At 46.9% G+C, this 20,807-nt stretch overlaps 2 protein-coding genes across 5 annotated transcripts; one reads left to right on the forward strand and one right to left on the reverse strand.

Moving 5' to 3' along the window:
* Window positions 1–536: 536 nt before the first annotated feature.
* On the forward strand, window positions 537–5,961 carry LOC308127524 (putative ribonuclease ZC3H12C; the record flags this gene model as incomplete). The annotated part of the gene is made up of 5 exons (XM_080492628.1): window positions 537–1,312; window positions 1,413–1,552; window positions 1,635–1,869; window positions 1,987–2,093; window positions 2,193–5,961. The coding sequence occupies 5 exons, from the start codon at window positions 537–539 to the stop codon at window positions 3,752–3,754; spliced, it is 2,820 nt and encodes a 939-aa protein (XP_080348754.1). The 3' UTR covers window positions 3,755–5,961.
* Window positions 5,962–6,130: 169 nt separating this feature from the next.
* On the reverse strand, window positions 6,131–19,784 carry LOC308127525 (radixin-like). 4 transcript variants are annotated; one of them, XM_080492632.1, is made up of 16 exons: window positions 19,574–19,784; window positions 18,188–18,279; window positions 13,199–13,282; window positions 13,023–13,118; window positions 12,219–12,341; window positions 11,982–12,133; window positions 11,763–11,846; window positions 11,390–11,536; window positions 10,553–10,649; window positions 10,307–10,470; window positions 10,026–10,156; window positions 9,760–9,920; window positions 9,566–9,658; window positions 9,259–9,483; window positions 9,038–9,066; window positions 8,330–8,457 (listed from the first exon to the last, which is right to left on the reverse strand). In XM_080492632.1, the coding sequence occupies exons 2-16, from the start codon at window positions 18,197–18,199 to the stop codon at window positions 8,451–8,453; spliced, it is 1,605 nt and encodes a 534-aa protein (XP_080348758.1). In that variant the 5' UTR covers window positions 18,200–18,279; window positions 19,574–19,784; the 3' UTR covers window positions 8,330–8,450. The 4 variants fall into 4 exon arrangements, with proteins under 4 accessions (XP_080348755.1, XP_080348756.1, XP_080348758.1 ...); XM_080492631.1 differs by having other exon boundaries at window positions 9,038–9,069; XM_080492629.1 differs by lacking the exon at window positions 9,038–9,066 and having other exon boundaries at window positions 6,131–8,457.
* Window positions 19,785–20,807: the final 1,023 nt, after the last annotated feature.

Genomic DNA, 20,807 nt, shown 5'->3' on the forward strand with positions numbered 1-20,807 from the left:
CACAGGAACGCGTAAACAATATCAGCTCAGACACTTCCAGTCAAATTTCCTGATTAAAATTAAGACCAAAGTGACATTATCTTCAAACACCACTTGAAGCCAACAGTGTAATGACGCCACTTGAGTCCAAATTATCATTTTGCAGATTTCACTGTCGAATCAAAACGGAATAATGAAATAGGTGGATCATTATTGACATGGAAATGGTACAAATAAAAGACAAATATTTAAAAAAACGTACAAATTAAAAAGTTAAGTTTGGGTTTGTGGTTTAGCCTTCTCACCGCTTCCAGACGAGTCCTCACGGTGGGTGTGGACTGAAGCATATGGCCTCTTTTTCACCCTCGTATGAGTTCAAGTAGGGATTTACCCACTTTCCCTGTAGGAGTCGGTGTCATCTCATCATAAACAACAACAGATTAGCATATATAAATTGACCGCATGCTCTTGTTTGTCTTTCCCTATAGGTACCAATGAATCGAGCTTTGTGAGAGGGCAGCAGTCAGCCCGGTGAGCTGGATGTCTGTGACACATTCATGGGCCAGAAGGACCATGTGGAGGCAGGAGCAGGCCACATCCTGGACCTGGGGCCGGACTTGGAATATCTCCACGTAGCGGGGGCTGATCGGCCCCCTGCTATGGAGGAGCAGGGGGAAAGCTCCGGGAACACCGAGTCCCCTCCACAGGCTGTGCTCGAGGAGAACGGCGGATCCGATGCAGACTGCGAGTCGGCGCCGTCTCCCGAGCCGGCCCTCGCGGCGGGCGCCGACTCGGACGGAGGAGAGGGAGGCTCCACCCACAGTAAGAACACCCACCAGCCGCTCTGTCGGACCCAGTGTGTGGACCTCGGCACCGAGGGGCCTCCTGAGCCTCCTCCTGAACTCACGACAGAGCCCGAACCTGACCCCGACCGGTCCGCCCTCGGACCCGGATGCGAGCAGCCTCCAGCCGCTCCACCCACTGCAGAGCCGGCGCCTGAGGCGGGGGGGAAGGAGTACCAGGCGAAGCTGGAATTTGCCCTGAAGCTGGGCTACTCCGAGGAGACGGTCAGACTGGTGCTGTCCAAGCTCGGCCCCGACACCCTCATTAACGACATCCTTGGAGAGCTGGTCAAGCTGGGCACCAAATCCGACAGCGAGCAGCCGGCCGGCTCGTTGGCCTCTACCTCTTCCTCTTCTTCATCCTCATCCTCTTGCGGTTGTTCCGACTTGCTCGACACTCAGCGTTCCGACTCTCCCTGTCCTGCAGACTCGACCTGCGACCAGGACAACCTGCGGCCGATAGTGGTGGACGGCAGTAACGTGGCCATGAGGTGAGCGGCCGTATATCTGGAAATCGACATTTTGTTAAAAAACTTCTTTAAAACAGAAAATGTTAATATCTGGCTACCTTTTATCTCTTGTGTTTTCTAGCCATGGCAACAAAGAAGTGTTTTCGTGTCAGGGCATCCAGCTGGCTGTAGATTGGTTCCTTGAGCGCGGCCATCATGACGTCACAGTCTTTGTGCCAGCGTGGAGGAAAGAACAGTCTCGCCCTGACGCACCAATAACAGGTTAGTACACAAAAACACCCACATCCCTCGGCCTCCTCGTAGCACATTTCCTTTAACCCTCCCATAATGCTCCTTTATTCAGATCAAGAGATCCTGCGTCGCCTAGAGAAGGAAAAAATCCTGGTCTTCACTCCCTCACGACGCGTTCAAGGCCGGCGAGTGGTGTGCTATGACGACCGTTTCATTGTCAAGCTGGCCTATGAGTCAGACGGTATCATTGTGTCCAATGACAACTACAGAGACCTTGCAAACGAGAAGCCTGAGTGGAAGAAGTTCATAGACGAACGGCTGCTCATGTATTCGTTCGTTAATGACAAGTAAGACGAGGCGGATCACAGAGAGGGGATGTGTTCACACCATGTAGAGACAGACAATTTCAAGTGGAATACAGGTTGTTTTTTGTTTTTCTTAAGCCCTCCTTTGTCTTCTTCCAGGTTCATGCCACCAGATGATCCTCTAGGTCGTCACGGGCCGAGCTTGGATAACTTCCTGAGGAAAAGACCTGTGATGCCCGAGCAGAAGAAGCAGCCCTGTCCATACGGTGAGGCATGCTGCACTGCATTTCAGCCCAATCATTACAGTTTAATGTCCGTGGTGCAGTAACGCTCATGAATACTCAAACTTTGTTTCCTCTGCGCAGGAAAGAAGTGCACTTATGGCCACAAGTGTAAATACTACCACCCGGAGAGAGGAGCACAGCCTCAGCGTGCCGTGGCTGATGAGCTGCGGGCGAGCGCCAAGACCTGCGTCACCTCGAAGAATCAGGGCGACGCTGGGCTGGTGAAGAGCCACAGTGTCCCGGCCGGCAGCATCGAGGCCAAAAAGGGAGCCACGAAGAGGCAGTCCGACCCCAGCATCCGGGCCCTGTCGTACAGCGACGCCGAGGAGAAGCTGCTGGCTAAAGGGAGAGCGGAGAGCCAGAAGAGCAGCAGCGGCAGCAGCACTCCCAGCAGCAGCAGCTGCAGCGGGAACGTCAGCATGTCTCCAGCTCCGGGAGGGCCCCCGTCCTGCCTCAGCCTCCCACCGGACCAACAGTCCAGAGCCGCGATGCCTCACTGTCACCTCCCGGCTCCCGGACACGACCTGTACCCTCACTGTGAGTCTCCAGACTTGAGCTACTACTCAGTGACGCGGGCCTACTCCGGCCTGAGCCTCTCGTCCAGAAGGAGCCCGGACTGTCGCTTCCCCAACGACACGGACCTGCGACTCGGCTCCATGGGCTCGGCGGGCTCCGAGTGCGGCAGCGAGAGCAGCATCAGCTGTGGTAGTAGCTGTGACTCTTACGGTGAGCGGTCGTGTCCCGGATGTGCCCCAGACAGCCTGCTGGAAGACACCGTCCACTTCCCCAACGCCGCCCACAGCCGCCTTTACTCCCACCATGAACTCTGTGGCCTTCATCCTGCAGAGTACACCAACATCCAACATCCAGGCGTACACTCCTACCACCTGGGCGCCACACGCGGGCAGGGTTGTGCCCACGATCAGCCTCCCCCAGACGCCCCCCCAAAGCGCCCCCTTTACCCCCTGCCTCCTCACCTCCAACACCAGCCCCTGGCCACACGCTCCAGCTGCCCAGGTGACTACCACTCTCTGCCCCAGTCCAACCCCCACGCCCCCGGGTCTCCTCTCGGCCGCTGCTTGGCCCCGACGCGAGCAGAGAGCGTGTCCGACTCACATTTGTACGAACACCTCTCCGCCTCGCACCATCACCACCGTCCCAAAGCAATACCCAGCTGGGACTCGTACTATCGGCAGCCGCCACCGCCGCCGCTCCCTCCGTCCCGATACGAGCCGGCGACCTATCAGAACCTCCCGGACACTCGTCAGTCTTCCTGGCAGACTCCGCCGTGGGCGCAGGACGGCTACTCGCAGCATCACTCCTCCCACCCAGCCCTCCACCCGTCCCCTACACACTACCTCGGCCACCCGCCACCTCCGGCCCACTCGCCACACCCGCCTTACCCGCCTCACAGCTCCCACCTCTCGGTGCCGTCCCACCCCCCTCCCTCCTACATGCAGCAGCACCCAGAATCCCCTGCGCACAGCTGCTACGGGGACGTGAGAGAGAAAGTGTACATAAACCTGTGTAACATCTTCCCGTCTGAGCTGGTGAGTCGGGTGATGGCTCGGAGCCCCCACGTCACGGACCCCCAGCAGCTGGCGGCTGCTATCCTCGCAGAGAAAGCCCAAACCGGATACTGAACACCGACACGAAACGTTGGACTGAAACTGAAACAAACACAAACAGGGTGAAGTTCTGCTTCAAGGACAAGAAATGCTGAGGATAATCTGAGATTAGAGCCTGTTCACTGCGCAGCAACAACTAGATCGAGTTAAAGAAGATTGTTGAAATGAATTGACTCAAACTAAAACATGAAGTGTTTTTAGATCCATTTTTTTCAATGTGACCAGTTATGTGTCAGATCGAAGTCACTTTTTATTTTTCAGTTTACAGTCAAATCTTTACAATGAAAGATTAGTCAATGATTTTCAACATATTTCGGCTGCACTTCCTGAGTCAGACTGGAACACATTTTCTACTGCCGGTCCAAATCAATATTCAAGTAATATTTCACAATCACCTCTGGCGCTCCTGTCATCACATCTCAAACTACTATTTGACCGAGGTCTGTTGACGATATTAATCTCCTCGTGTGTGTTGTGGGGCTTTTTTTCCATGTTGGTAAAAATGGGTGTTGGGAAGATGGTCGTCGTATTTGGGACGACGTCAGTGTTTTTGCTTGGAGTTGTAGCTGTAGAGATGGGTGACCCTGTCGTGTGTACCTTAGTTTTAGTAAGGGACATCTCTCTCTCTCTCTCTTTCCCTCTTGCTCTCTTTCTCTCGGACCCTTTGATTTGGGTCGACTCTGGCATCTGCTACAGACCGAGAACATCTCGCCGTCAGCGAGAGAAACGTGGACGTACTGTAAATATATTTAACTCGGCGGCGCGCGTCCCGTCGTCTGTAGCAGATCCCGGCCGAATCCATGCTAGACAGAGAAAAACCTCGTTTGATACAAATTGTATCATTAACTAAGTCGCTGATGTTATATACAGTACATGGACTTGTATCTATCAAACACACTTGATGTATTGCTATATGATGAAGTGCTTTGACAACAGTTCTTGTTCCAACTTTTAATCTTGTGGAAAAAAAGCTTTGAGACAATTATTTCTCGTACGTTAGCGACGAAAGGAGCTGTGAGCCTACTATGTCGAGGCGTCACAGCTTCTCGACTCGTGCTTTTGGGTTTTGAAGCTGGCTTATTTTCTACAGGAGCTCAGATTAAACCAGCTGCATTTAGATTTACTGGCTAACTAACCATTTGGACAGTGCGAGGTTGGGGTCAGTTCATTTAAAAAAAATAAAAAGTAGAAAGTTGATATCCTTTAACTGTGCTTGAAATATCATTAATCGATCTGTCGTTTACATTAAGTCGTGAATTTAGTGGACAGACCCCAACCCTGTTGCAAAGTTTATATTTGGGTCTGTGTGAAATCCCGTGGTGGCCATTTTGAATGCAACATTGCTCAAGGTTTTTCTGGATCATCTCCAGAAAATTTTATTAAAAGTATCATGCAGTACATAATACAGTAGCATCATACAGGTGAGTTTAGGCTGAATTATATCTGCTGGGGAACTTATAGATAAGAAATATTTAGAAGAACATGCTGCACTTTTAGATTATTCGTAATATAATTCATTACCGTTAATAACCGACGCTTCGGCTCTGCAGAATCAAAATGGCCACCAAGGAAACCTGTGAGCTCAAAACGTACAGTACACCACAAGCCAGCTCCTCGCAGCCTAACGGTTTCTTTCTTTTCCCGACACGCGGCGTCGTACCAAGCCAATCCGTTCGTACGACGACGCGTGCGGTCGATGAGAGCGTGTATTGAAGAAGCGCCTTCTCTCTGGCCTGCTGGCACCGTGTGTCAGCCTGGCACCCGAGGGTGGGCCCAAAGTAATGCCTCTTCATGGCATTGTGCTTATGACACATCCAATACTCTGAACTATGTTCAGCCAACTGTTATGCATGTTTTGATTTGTGCACGTGTTCTTGTTGTTACTGTGACTTGACGCTAGCTGTTGGGATGCCTCGAGGTTTAACCGTTTTATCACTTTGTATGTACAGTATTGATAATCCGTCCTCTTCTTTAACACAACGCCCGAGTCGGAACGCCGTCTTGTTACCTATGGTCCTTGTAAGTTTACTTTGAAGGGATCAGGAAGCATCTTTATTGAAGGCGTCCTACTTATTTGAAGCTTATGAAAGTTAAAATACTATAGAGGCACTAACAGTTAAGTTCACATTATGCCAGTAATATAACTGTAGCTGAATCAATAATGTAATATTTTGATTTGTAGCTGTGATTGTTCATTAAAGAGTAAATAAAATAAATCTGTGCTGTTCACATGTGACATCTTTCCTCTAACAGGTGAAGTACTAATAGATATCTACCATATTCTTTAAGATGCATTTTACCACCTTATTCAAGCTGTGATTTAATACACAACCTGAAGAGACGTGGCCAGGCCACGACATCAGTCACCAAATAACCCAAACTGAACAAAGTCAAAATTTAAAACTTTTATTTGTGAACCAATGAAATGGACTGCGACCATCCTGTGCCCTCTAGCTTAACGAAAACGAGCGACAACATAAGAAAAATTTAAAAAAAAAAAATACAGAAAAAGCAAAGCAAACCGACAGCTGGTGCCAGAATGGGTATCGTCATAGACACCGGCGTCATTGGAGGCCGAGCACGGTCTATTAAACGGTTCTCCTCCTTGAATGAAGCCGTCCGATACAGCGATATGTTCAGCTAGTTTAGGGCCTTTAAAGAAGATACAAAAAATATGAGCTGGAAGCACAAGGATTGTTTATTTTCCCCTCACTTGCTATGGCAAATATAATACTAAACGCACACTGAAGTGAAACACAAAAGGCAGGCTTCAGTGTCTATAAAACTCAACTATTAAAAAAACATGAACCTACACCAGCTGTCAAGGATGAGCAAAATAAATCACATACATTTATTATATTGTTAATTAAAAAAACAGAAACTTCATGTTCACTTATTTCAAAAACGCACCCTGGAACATATTTCAGATTTGTTGTCTTGTTTTATGTGAATTTCTATATTTTCAGGGGAAGAAATTGGACTCCATTATGACGGCAAAGACATTTAAGGCCATTTTAATTATATCACACTGGAGACTTTAATTTTTTAAAAAGAGGTCTTGACTGCAGGTCGATCCGCTGCCACCAGACACTCGCAGGACGCCGTCAGACAAAGACAAACTGACCTACCAGCTTCTTTAAAAAAATACTCTGCACGCAGGGCACGTCTGTTCTGATGGCTCCGGCTGCAGCAGCTCACTTTCTTCAGTATTTAGGACTTTCCTTTGTGGGACCGCGACGCAAAGCCAGGACAGACTGCTGCATAAAACTGGCTTTAAATGTGAGAAATCGAGCAAAAATGCCCAAAATGTAACAGCTACCAAGTAAAACCATGAGCTTTTTTTTGTTTTGTTTTTAGAAAGGCAGAGGTGAGGGGAATCACAACCAGAGTGTTTGACTGTCGGTCACCACTGCCAATATTACTGAGGTAGACATTTGTTCCGGGTCGGGACTGATGTTTTCATAAGCTCCCCCGGCCAGAGAGGTGCCCGGCTTCCACATCCTCACACACACACACACACACATCCACACACACACAATAAACACTACGAACAGCTGGACAGAGAGACAAACGGCTCAGACTCAGCGTTGACCCGTCTGTCCGTCCGTCAGCCTGCATTCCTCCGTGAGCCGGCAGGCAGAGAAAACCATCTGTGGCGACTTGAAATCAAACACGAGTCTGGAACCGGGTAACGCAGACATTTACCTCCACTCTGAGCAGTTAGCTTATCTTTATAATACTTTTTGAGGGTGACAGCTCATGTGGCACAAGCTGATAATTTTCTAACCTTTGACCTCTGCATGTTTAAGAAGATGAAGAAAAAAAAAACTTTCCCTTTGTTACCTGTGCTACATTCGTTTGTCAAAACCTGCCACGTGACAAGCTGGGTGGCTCGTTCCCCTACGAGGGTCAATTCAATTCGATTCACAGAATAGATTCTCTTTCTAGAACGTGCTGGAGTTTTGTCTCTGTTTAAGTGAGTGAAGTCTATTGGCATGTCGACTTTGTGATACCTTTCAATGCGAAGTCACACGGGATGGAAACTCATAGCGCGGGAACAAACCGACCCTCGATGTGTTCTGACAGACAATTTAAAAAAGAAAGAGAAAAAAAAGAAGGGCATCGTCGTTAAAAGAAGCCAAACAGAAGTAGAGGGAAAGGGCTTCTTAAAATCAGGTCGTCTTAAACTGAACACATGGAATCATACTAAAGCTTCACAAGTCATTAAGCAAAACAACAAAAAGTAGCCTTCTATGGCTGTTTTGAGTCAAACAAACAAAAAAACAAACAAAAAAACAAATATCCAATTATTGCCGTTTTGGTTTTCCAGGCGCTCCTCGCTGCAGTTGATGAGGGTTTGTTCAGATTGGTGTGCAGAGAAATCCAGAATATCACAGAGGAGATGTGGGGCAGGACTTTGGCAAAGTTTGATGAGAAGGTTTCTTTAGCTTGCTGCCCGGGGAGGTTGAGGGGGATTCAGTGGGATTAGAAGGACGGCAGCATCTGTCCATGAAACTCAAGCAGCCGTTTAACTCAAAGTTCAGGTGACGCCCTCACATAGACTCAAACTCATCAATGCGCTGCTTCGTGTTGCCCTGTCGGATCTGGCGCAGAGTTTTGTATTTGTCTCGGCCGGCTTTCACGTTCTCCGCGTGCAGCACGTCGTTCTGCGTCTTCTTGGTCTCGTCCCTCGCCTGGGCCAACTCTGAACTTAATGTCTGAGAGAGCGGAGAGGAGAGAGAGAGAGAGAGAGAAAGAGAGAGGGAGAGAGAGAGGGAGGAAGGGGTTCAGCAGGACGGAAACAAAAGTGGCAAAGAAGCGAGCACAAACAACAGAAACGCCGTGGCTTGTGGAAAAGATGCAGGCCAGAAAAGGAAAGATCACCGGCGGAGGAAAAGCAGGAACTGTACCAAAGTAAATGAATCTGAATAATGCAAAGCCACATCCAACTATCAGGGTATAATCCCGTCCTTCCAGATCACTGAAAAATGGTTTTGTTCCACTTAGAGAAGCAGGAGTTCCTCCAAAGCCTGTTTCCTCAGCACTGTGTCTGAGGGAAGCAAATTCAAGCTCACAGCTGCTTTCTTTTTTCTTCATTTCACGTTGTTTAACTCTTGAATCCTTCTTGCCATAGCTTCAGTCCTGACCCATACAGTAGCCGAGCTTACGTCTGCAGGAAGTGTGAATCGTGTTAAGTTGGATCTTATCGGTTTTATTTGAAAGCCGGGCGACTGTCTGAGCCAGCACACCAACTCCTCCGGAAAGCTGGAGTTGAAGGAAGAAAGTGCCTCATCTTACCCTGACTTGAAATTGGCTGGCTGGTCTGTCTTCTGTGCAACAAAACTGCTGTTAGAGAATCATACAATCTGGTTGTCATTTGCGAGACTCGCATCTCTCTTACCTGAAATTCATCTACATTGAATTATGAGAATAGTGTTAAATAGCCCCGAAAGTAAAATGTAGACCAGGAGGTGGAGTTTAGCCGCAGGTTCCCGTTTCTTCCTGCCACTCGCGCTCACCTGCAGCTGCTTCTTGACTCTCTCGTTCTTCTGGGCTTCGGTGACACGCTCCTCTTCGCTGCGAAGGTCGAGCTGGCTGACGCCCTCGTTGGAGAGCTCGGCGCTGGCCTCCGCGTGGTTCTCGTCCTGCTCGTCGTGCTCGCTCTCGGCATGCGTCGTCACCGTCGTCATGGCGGACTTCAACTCCACCTTGGTCTTCTCCAGGTCCTCCTGGGCAGACAGAGCCTGCGGGCGAGGAGGAGAGTCGGACGTCACGTTTGACAGAGCGACAGACCGAAGGTTTTAAGGCTGACGGACGCTGCGGTACCTTGTGCTGCCACTCGTTGGCTTCGTCTTCCTTCTTCCTCTTGGCATCTTCAAGAAGAGCAATCTTTGCTGTGAACTCGGCCAGCTCGGCAGCCTGCGACAGATCGTGTATTAATGCGTGCGGGAAAAACGGCTTAAAGTTCTAAAACTGTGAATGAGTGACGACAGACAGAAGTCAAACGGTGTGAAACGCACCAGCTGTTCTTGGGTTTTCTGCTGGTCCGCAGCCTGTTTGGCCAGCTCGGATTTGGCCTCCTCGGCCGCCCGTCTCTCTCTCTCCAGACGCTCTGCCTCCTCCCTCGCTCTCTTCCGCTCCTGGTCCAGCTCCATGGCCCGGCGTGTCTGTTCTTCAAGCTCTGTTGGAGAGCAGCCGGAAAAAACAATTAACACTTGTTTAGTTTTTTTTATTAGGTTTTAAATAGTGAGTGACTGGACGAGAGGATGAAAAACAAAGCCAGTACCTCTCTGAGCCTTCATCGTCTGCTCTTCGATCTGTCTCAGTCTCTCCATGAGCTCGTCTTTCTCTCGCTCTATCCTCTCCTTCTCCTTCTCGGCGTGCTCGCGCTTCTTCTTCTCATTCTCTAGCTCAGCCCTGGAACGATTTGAATGCACATTGTTTCAGAAGAGTTAAAGACAAGACATCTGGAGCAGTTCTGAATGAACTGAGCAGAATGTGTACGAGAAACAAGTGCGCCCTCTAGTGGACAGGCTGCACAACACCACCCTACTTGTTGTATTTTACCTCTCCCTCTGTTTGTGGTGCTTCTCCTCGCGGGCTTGAGCCTTCATCTGCTGCACCTCGATGGTGTCGGGCTTCCTCCTCCTCATGTACAACTCGTGGTTCCCCATACACAATGCCAAGATACGTTTGTTGATGCGCAGCCGCGGGGCGTAAAACACAAAGTCCTACCCAGGATAAGAAGAAGAGATTTGAAAACGACAGTCCGCACACTGAAGGTGGCGTCTCGTGAGTCGATGCAACACTCACGGGCGCTTTCTTGTCGATGGGTTTGATTACAAACTTCTTGTCGTTGAAGGAAATGTTTCGGATCTCACTCCAGGGAAAACCAATCTTTGGTGTCAACCTGCAGAGAAAAATCACAATGAAGTTAGAGATGCTTCTGCATGTTTTATTCAATTCAGCCAGCAGATGGTGCCTCGTATGCACACATAAACACACACCACCTGACAGGAAGTGATGACACTGATAAGTCTTTCCGTTAACTTTCTGGGTTTTTGTAAGGTGGGGAGCGGCGAGAAAGAGAAGGAACAAATACGACAGGCAGCGCTTCCTGATCAGGAGCAGAATCGAGAGGAATGGGACACAAACAAACGATTCATTGATAATCTTTTATCGCCATCTTTGTCGTTTCCTTTCACTGTCAGCCGAGCAGCAGCTGGAATGACCCAAGATAAAGACACACATGGAGGCAAACCAGTTCAAGAGGAGCAAGGAAAGGCTAGAAGGAGTGTTCAATAAATCACTGACACGACAGGACAGCAAAGACTCTCCGACGGTCTTCCTTTCGCCACCTTTCCCTCAGTTTTCAAGTCTAAAAATATATTTGCTTCTAAACTTACTGAACATGATACGAATCTAACCCCTTCACCTGAACTGGAAGATTTATACCACAAACTGTATTGTATACGACTATATCACAGTGAGACTTTTCTACTGAATGGTCTGATTTTCAAATCAATTAAAGCTACGTAATCTAACAAACTAAATTTAGTTTAATTTGTAATTTTCTACATAAGTAAAAGAAAGACACTGGGGCAACAGAAAAACATTTTGACAGCCGAGGATTTGAGAGAGCTACATTACTTGTCCTCGTGTTCGTAGATGTTGAGTCCGAGAGCGTCCACGCCCAGCCACAGCTGCGTGCCCTTCTTGTTTTTAATCTCAAAGTAGTTCACTCCGTACATCTCCAAGTCCTGTGCAATCTTTAGGTACTCCATCATCGAGTCCTCTCTGGAAAAATATGAGAAAACAACAAAAATGTGGTTTAAGAAATACGATAAACTAAATTTACAATAGGAAAATGAAATAAATTAAATAATATCAAGTGAGAGGGCATCTAAATAATAAAGATTCCATGTAGGGATCCACTTATCCAACATGACAGAGCCAGTCCAAACACGCCCACTGAAACAAAAAGTGCGAGACGAGACGGTGATTCTCGGCGCTCGACACACACCTGAGCATTCCTCTGTGTTCTTCATGCCAAGTCTGTATCCGGTCCTCCCATTGCTCCTTCGTCAGCTTGTGCTGCTCCAGGACTCTGTGCACAGAAACCCAACAACAGTGACGTTCACCTGAAGGAATGTTAATAAAGAGCTGAATTTGCAAGAAACTCCAGCAGGGATTTAAAAACTCATGTCTGAAGCCTCATCGTGCCCTGAAATCATCCGTGTACCTTTGAGGCAGCAGTCTGTCGTGAGTGAGGTATCCAGCTTTGTGGGCATCTTTGTTGTAGTCGCCATATTTGGCCTGGACGGCGTATGACGCGAGCAGCACGGCCGTTTCCGGAGGACAGTAGTTCTCGTCGTTCAGGATGGCCTCTTTTACCTTACAGGAAAAACGGTGTTGATGCACAGCTTGTGATTTGAACCTGTCCAGAAACGTGGGACGAGGACATTATCAGCATCATTACCTGCAAGAAGAAAAGTCTCTGGGTGATCTCTTGGATCAGTTCCTCTGAGACGTCCTCTGGGAAGAACTTAGCTCTGAACTTAAACTGCAGAGGGTTTTCTTTCTTCACATCTTGCTGGGTCACCTGGAGAGAGAGAGAGAGAGAGCCTTGTCATTAGATATCCATCCAATACCAGCCCATCAGACATTTTCCATCAGATTTAAAAAGAAAACACAGATTTAGTTGTAGTTTTAGAATGTGTGCGCAGGTCTCGTTTTGTGTCCACTCTAACACTTAACAAGCATCTTAATCTAAAAGTCAGTCCAAACTTCTTTTAATATCTATTCACATGTGTTGGTTGGGTGGGCTGCACATATGTGCAGTCGACGCCCAGAGACACACACAGAAAATAGTTTCCACTGGAGAAGCACTTGTGAGCAGAAATCCTGTCATGAATCAAGCTGACAGCCCTGCGCTGGCCCGCCGCGGTCCTCGACACGGAACGGCTTCACAGTACTTTCACTTCACGGGAAGTTCTTGTCGCAGTTTCACTGCTGCCTTTCTGCAAAATATTTAATCGCGCTGCTTCAAGCTTGTGGAGTGTGTGGGGATTTTGTGTTGTGTGCACTCGAAGACACACAAATGTGCTGAATTGTGGAGGTGTTGAGGCCGGAGGGCGTGTTCGCCTGACAGGAAGGAAGCCTGTTGAATGAAACCATCCAAGAGTCCAGACCGCAGCGCTGCTCCCAGGCAGATTGCACACAAACAGACTGACACATTGTGGGCAAGTGTAAGAATTATCTACTACATTATTGTGATTCCGACCTTCTTATTTAGTTTCAACCAAGTGGTGTAGCCTTTACTGTCCACATACTGCAGGCCGAAGAACCAGACCTCCCGCAGACCCACAGTCTTCACCACCTGAGAGGAAATCAAGAGAGGTGTTCATTAATAAACACTCTTCCTGCCTTGCTGGAGAGCAACAACGTGAACCCTCTCACCTGGTCGAAGAGCTGCTTCCCTGTGGTGTTAGGCTGGATAGCAAACTCCAGCTCTGCATCCATGGTGGTCACACGGACGTTGATCTGGAAAGAAGTTGGTTGGTTTTGATTGTTTTGTACATCGCATGCGTGCTTCTTGTTTCTTCAATGCTCTCACAGTATTTTTGCATCATGCAGATCAATCCAGCGAGGCCATTTTCATCTGTTTGCAAGTGTTGTACAGTACAAGAATTTCACCAATGGATACCAAACAGGAATGTAGTTTTAATGTTGAATGTTATACAGAGATCCAACAACCAAGATGCTCGTTTAACAATAGTATTACTCGTTAGCTGCAAACTCCTGCCGGCCTCTTTCACATGTGTTCCTTTATACTACAGGCTTCCGGTTACCACACACACACCACAGAAACTGCAACCTGCTCGATTCAGGCGTTTTATGCATTTGAACCCTCACCCTGCCCTGCTAACTTCCTCTTCCAGCATACTGAATTACAATGTCGACAAAACTGTCAGACGGATTTTTTTTATTTTAAATTCAGACATTACTCAAGATTCATGAAATTAAAAAAAAAAAAAATTAATACTGGTCGTCAAAGACCGTCTCCAGAAGACAATGGTGGACTGTTTGCTGTGTATGTGAGCAGCATGTTCGACTGTGTCCGTCCTACTCTCCGCGCTCTGCCAGGCCAAGCTGGCGGGCCGCGGGTGGAGCGGAGGATGCAGCGCAGTCATTGGCTGGTGCCTTGTTGAGCAGCGCTGGCAGCGGGCCTAGCGGCAGCTGATGGCACGGAGCAGAGCAACGCTGACCCCCGAGGCATCCGGCATCCTTCCTCACACACCGAGCAGCGAGCTGCTTCAGCGCTGCTCAACGGCACCACAAGACAGAGAGAGAGGGGAGTTTACAGAGCAACTCCAACAGGAAGCGAGGGAGATGACCTGTTGTGTGACACCGTGGAGATCGAGTGACAGCAAAGTTAAAGAAGATGAGTCAACGGCACAAAAGGGAAGGAAAGAACAAAAAGGCAAGCTGAAAAGAAAAAAAGGAATGGAGGCAATAAACCTTCCCTTCCTCTGCAATTATAGACAAAACCTCAAAAATACTTACTTTGCATTTCCTCACTTCTACTTTTTTTTTTTTTTTTACTCGAACTGCGTCGACCCCACTAAATATCCCTGCAATGAATAATGCATGAAAGTTGTGGCTCTACACACACACACACATCGCTGCACTTTGCTGTGCCACATGGAGCTTAGGCCACAGTGCGTCTCATCAATAATTACACATGAAAAGTTGAAGCACTTTCTCCACGCTATTGATCCCAGGCATGACTTGTGCTGCATCGCTACTGGTTTAACACGACTAAACCGCATCACACATCATCATCTAGTCTGCTCGAGGAAAACTAACTTGGTTGGAAAAAGTGAATAAACTTCCCCAGAGGAGATGGACCGACTCAGTGATTGTTCAGACTCCAGTCCGGGTCAACTTTCAGCTGATTCAGTGTGTGCAACAGAGAGAATATTTTTGGTTCATCCAAGCTAAACCCTGCATGGCAAACTTGTTGCCTCTCGTGAAGATCTTGCACTCATATTTCAGCCCACATCAAGTCAGAGTACCAATTTGTATCTGGAAGGGTGGAAAATATGGTTTCACTGAGGGAAGAATTAGAGCTCGGCTACATAACTGGTGCAGTGAGTTTGTGGCTAAAATACTTTGAGGATTTGTGTGGAGCGGTCCTGCGTTTGCCCGGGACATATGAGGTTTAGTCACACAAACGCCTAAAGGGGGTTTTCAGTACATCTGTTGACTTACTGCCGACATCCTGATAGTGGGTTTCTACAGCAGGATAATCATCGGCTGCAGCCCGTGCTACTCTGTGAAACAACCCTCTCATGAGTCACCTAAAGTTGTGAACTCATCCACGGAGCTGTGCCATCGGTGAAGGCAAAAACTCGTTGACACATCCGCCAGAAAATCTGTACAAGGTTCATCAGCTTATGATCTGTGAAGAATCGAGGCCAGGAGTCGTTGATTCAGGAAACGGGAGGCGCTGAGCTGCAGTTTGCAAGCGACTGCCTCTCCTCGGGTTTGTACGAGACTCGCATGGTATCGGCGATCAGCTGTGAGCAAGTCGGCCTTCGTTTCTGCATTAATGGCCCAGACTGGGGAGAGCTGGAGTCTGCATGGACCAGACGGTCAGTTAATCTGCTCCGTCCTGTAGGGAGCGGGGGGAGGAGACGAGAGACGACAACATGCCGGGGCACTGACACAGCTAATCACACACTTGGACGACAGAAACGTTGTAGACGAGTGACTTTTACAAGTTTGACGCTAAACGACACTTTGTTTTCAATGTGAGTGGACACAAGACGGATCTTATAATAACAGAAAGACTAACATCAGATCAATCGAATATCTACCTGTAAACCCATCAGAGGATCCAGAAACTGGTTTCATCATTTTTAAAACTAAATTGTGACCAACTACAAAATTCGAATATTCTCGAGTACGGTGTAGAACATGAACTGACGGCACGAGCGTAGAAGTGTTAACAAATCCAGCAGCATTTTAATTCTTTATATTGGAGTGTCTCTAAATCCCCCCTCTCCATTTCAACGACAAAGACGAGTTGTCCCTCAGACTGGCCCCTTGTTAAATGTGCAGCTGTTTAGTGGCTGTAAGCTGTTTAGAGAAGCTTTGCTGGGTGAGGTCTTAAAACAGACACACACACACACACACACACACACATCCATGCTTCGATCAGAAGAGCTGCTAATCTGGCCTGCTGGGATCTGAGCAACTGCCGGTCCCTCTGATTAACCCCCCTGCAGAGTGAAGGAGACATGTTGAGCGGAGAGAGCAGATAATGACCACGAACTACAAATGTTTACATTCACCGTATTACCCAACGTCTAGTCAGGTCTCGCACTGACACAAAGTTGTTTTTTTCTGCAGCTTTTCTTTTTTTGCCATTCCTTGAAGTTCCTGCAGCGATCTGGTGAGATTCATTTGGACAAGCTGGCCCTTCTCTTGCACTGAGCCAGGATGTTGACACAGATCTGGCCCCCGAAGCACACAGCGAGCCCCCTCCTCCTCCAGCCGACAGGAAAACAGCCACAAGCGGGGAAGCCAGCAGAGTCCTCTTCCTATCGCCTCGTAATTATCCTCCCCTCCCGGCCCACCGGGCCCTTTAAACACTCTGCCGCGGCCTTGACCGACTTAAAAACAGAGAAGACACCTCCAGTCAAAACACACCGCAGCGAGACTTTGGGACTGTCGTATCTGATTGAATACCAGTCCAGAGACTGATTCTGTTTAATATGAACTCCTTAACATAAACAAGTTCACTTTCAGCACTTTGAAAATGCTCTTTACGTGCAAGTTTCGAAGCGTGACAGTAGCTGACCCCGACCCCGCTTCCTCTGTTTATTATGGCAGTGCCTCGCTGCGACAAGCTGTACTTTTCTTTGTCAGATATCGTCTGTGACACGAGCCTTGCTCGGCTGTCCCGGGAGCTGTTTTTTTGGGACGCTGCCCCGGTGATCTGGAGGACAAGAGGGGGAAGTGGATGATGACATCAGCGTCTGGACGTCCCCTCTCCAGCCGGACACACAAACACACCATGTCAACAACGGGACAGGAGATGTGCTTCTGTTGTGCCGTTGCTTTGAAGCCCAAAGCTGCAACTTTAACTTAAAAGTTTAACATGAAAGTGCTGCAGTGCAGTAAACATCTTTACACTGCAGAGGGATGCCTTGAGCTAAAACTAAATCTTCAATTGGACAGTGAGAATGCTCAATGTACACACCAGAACTGATACCTGTGTAAACCGAACAATTACTACTGAAAATGACTACAATCTCAACATAAAGCCCATTTTAAAGAAACCCTCTGCGGCAAAATACAGTGAAATGTCTAAAAAAAAACTTCAAACGTTGTTGCCTTATGCACGTTGTTACACCCTGACACCATGGCTCTGAGGATAGTTTGATAGTAACGAGGTAGCCGGCTTTCATGGCAGCATCAGCGACGTCTCAGCTCGGGTCTCAGTGTCGCTACTCTAAAGAAATTTATGTTTAACATCCCTGATCTAAATCATCACACTGGCTGAACACCAAGAGTAGAGTTCATCTGAGGACAGAAGAAGTTGCTCTAATGTTGATATTGGAAAAAGAAGCACAATCAGTGACAGCATCACAATGATCGGCGGTCTGTGAGGCTGTTAAACACACCGGGTGGCTCCTCCAATCATCAAACATAAGGCCCGCAAGAGGCTCCAACCCACCAAGAAAACTGTAAACATTTCACAGAAAATCACAGAATTCTAACCAATTTCTTATGTGTCACAGACAAAACACGACACCGAGACCCGAGCTGAGATATCGGTGATGCTGCCACGGAAGAGAACAACCAACCATGAGCCTCAAAGCCACGTTGTCAGAGTGTGAAAACACCCATAATGCATCACCTGTAGGAGAAAGGGTTTTTTTTTGGACATTTCACTGTATTTTGTAGAAGGTTTCATTAAAATACGTTGAGATTGTAGTCATTTTCAGTAGTCAAGGGTTTTGTTTTGTTAAACTATTGACATTTTCATTCTCTCAGTTCTGATCTTGTGCAACTGTAGAACATCCAACGCTCCCAGGCTCATTCATAGATTCTCCTCGACTCTCTTGACGATGAGGAAAAGCGGCACGACAGCAGTGGGAAGTAGACGGCTGCATCAAATTGGTTTTGTTTCGGCGCTGCGAACATCCCGGGACTCTGGCATTCTCTCCACCCTTTCTGCAACAATGGCAGCAGTGTTGCAGCGGCGGGGCCTGTGGGCCCGGCTGCTCACTTCAGACTGCCTGTTGTTTACTTGTAAAAGGAAAGTATGAGGAGTGGGAGCAGCAGAGCAGAGTTGGGGGGGGGGCAACACTGTCACTTCGCTGCATGCGATACAGCTGTATGCCAACTACCACGAGCCTTTTTGGAGGTTCTTACCGGTTTCGGCATCGTCGCTTCCTCTCCTCCTTTCACCCGACAGCTGAGAAGAAAACTCCGTCACAGGACGGCAAACAATCGTTTCACTGGACCTGAAAGTGAAAGAAATAAACCGTTTGGTGGATCAAACATGACGAGTAGCTGAATCAGTTTCTCATTGCTCCCCCCAATTTAGCCCACGGCCTCAGCAATCATTAATATACCAAATGAAGCCAACCGTGATCGATCGCTTTCTCGTTGAGCCCAACATCATTGACTTTTCATTGAGCTCATAACAGCCAAAGTCGATTCAATTTAAACTTAGAGTTTTCCCATTGATTTTTTTATTAACTTCTTTCCCACCATGTTTCCTGAAACATTTATGTCACAGCAACCAGGTGCACCTTACACCAAACACAAGCCCAAAATAGTTTGGTAATGACCTCTGTTGAACTGTAACGCGACACTGAAAGGGGTTTCTCAAACTATGTAGTCCACAGTGACAGCAAGTCCCAGGAATCAAGCCTGTGAGCTCCAAGGAACTGGAAAAAGCCTGATTTGACAACTTTCTTTCAGTTACCTGCCTTCTGAATGCATATATTTGAATGGTCAGAGCCAATCCAGCTGAGAAAACTCTAATCCTACATTAAAAAAAAGAAGGGAGTTGATATCTGCTGTTCTGCAAAAAAAGAAAGAGGTGCAAGATGTAAATAACAAAATGCAATGACACATTCTGCCAATAACGAGGATCGTGGATTTAAAGCTTTGTGTACGTGAAAAGTGAGATTTCATATTTACAGATATAAATTAGTTATATTTCCAAATTTTGATCCATTGTGTATCGTTGGTATTAACTGGAGAAGTAATATAAGAGGCATATAGAAAATAAGCTGAAGACAGGAGCTGTGGTTTTGTAGTGTGCATTAAGATAAACCCTCTTCCGTTAAACTATAATTTAACCACAATTAAACAAATAGAGAACAGCTGTTAGGTTACACACGTTACACACAGCATGGCGCAACAAAACCACGAAAATAAAAACGTCAACATGAATATTTACCGGGAAAAAAATGCATGTTTTTTTTTTAAAGGCAGAATAATAAAATTTCGGCTGTTGAAAGATGAAAATAGAAGCAGTGAACCGTTGGGAGCTGCCACATTCAAACGGTGGGTGTAGTCTACATAACGGGACGAGACTCACTTCTCAAGCTTTCACGCCTTTAAAACCCGCAAACAACTCAAAGAAACACTCAACTCGACGAGTTAAAGCCTTTTAAAGGACGATACCTGCCAGTTTGAGGGCTTTAAATGAGCGGAAAGTGTCGAACACGAGGATATCCGCGATGGCATCAAAACTTGAAGGGGCTCATCTTTTTTTTTTTTTTTTTTTAGGGAGAGGCAACTCACCGGAGAGACGATGTGCGGGCTAAAAACCGACAGGGGAGGCCAGTTTCCTCCAAAATGTCACTAGTTTCACGAGGAAAAATCCGCTCTAGTTCCCTCCGACTCTTCTCCCGCCGCGCTTGCTGAAACAAAATCCCGCAGACATGGAAAAAGCACTGAAGTCAACGCGTAAGGCGATTTTGGCTCCGTAGTCAAACAAACCGCGATGGGACGCATCGACTTCCGGCTGGAGCCTACAAAATAAAAACGGCGGGAAGTGCCAAGCTCTGGGAGTTGGGGACACACTTTACCAGGGGTCTGCAACCTTTGTGACAAAAAAGAGCAGTTTTGGTCACTTTCCACCAAATCAAGTTCAACTGGGGCCACAAAACATGTTTAACCTCTAAAATGAGGCTGATACAGCTTTTAAAGGTTTCTATGATTTTGATATATGAACATAAACGGTGTCTTTAGTTGCATTTATGAATTTTCAATTTCAAATTAGGGTGGTAAATAGTCCATGATATTCTCAGCTGTTGATTTCATAGGTGGCTCTTTTTCAGCAGATGCCCCCCCCCCCCCACCCACCCACCCCACACCACACACACACACATTTTAAAGCATTTTTTGGTTTGTTTTATTAATTCTAGTCATTTCAGGGTTTGTTTTTTTTAAACCGTTATTAAAAAAAAAAAATCATTTTATGGAGAGGTTAAACATAACTTTTAAAATAGCTTTTTGTCCATAAATAAAATAAAATCAAGATACAATGTTTATTTAGGTATTGTTTTGTGAAAGGTTTGTGGAGCCGCTTCAGAAGAGCCAAAGAGCCACATGTGGCTGCAGAGCCACATGTTACAAACCCATGCAATTTATTAAGGTTATATAAGGTTAACACTTATATAAAAATATATACTTCTTCAGCTTGTCGTTAATTTTATTCATGAATTTACTTTATGTTATTATCACTATATTATTTATTGTTATTTCTTTGTATATTGTCTCTCTTTTCTTAATATTTTGTGTGGTTTCTTTGGTTTCTTCTCATTTTAAACGTCAAGTTTTACTTTGTTTTGATCCTGATCTTGTCTAGTTTTATTCTCAATCCACTTCTGTTCCTCTCCATCCATCCATCCATGAATTGTACCAATCTGCATGAAAAGTGCTGCACAGATTAGATTCATTGATTGATTGATAGATAGATCCATTCATGTAATGACTCTTCTAGGAAATAATTACCCAAATTAAAGGATAAGGC

Source organism: Lipophrys pholis (assembly GCF_963383615.2).
Source record: "Lipophrys pholis genome assembly, chromosome: 23".
NCBI classification, from domain to species: Eukaryota; Metazoa; Chordata; class Actinopteri; order Blenniiformes; family Blenniidae; genus Lipophrys; species Lipophrys pholis.

What these genes read in the sequence shown, in the direction of transcription:
- LOC308127525 (XM_080492629.1), bottom strand. An exon ending in ATCTACGAACACGAGGACAA is followed by an intron (nt 10,650 to 11,389) that starts GTAATGTAGCTC and finishes TTTTCTCTGCAG; the next exon opens with GTTGACACCAAAGATTGGTT. An exon ending in CCATCGACAAGAAAGCGCCC is followed by an intron (nt 10,471 to 10,552) that starts GTGAGTGTTGCA and finishes TATCCTGGGTAG; the next exon opens with GACTTTGTGTTTTACGCCCC.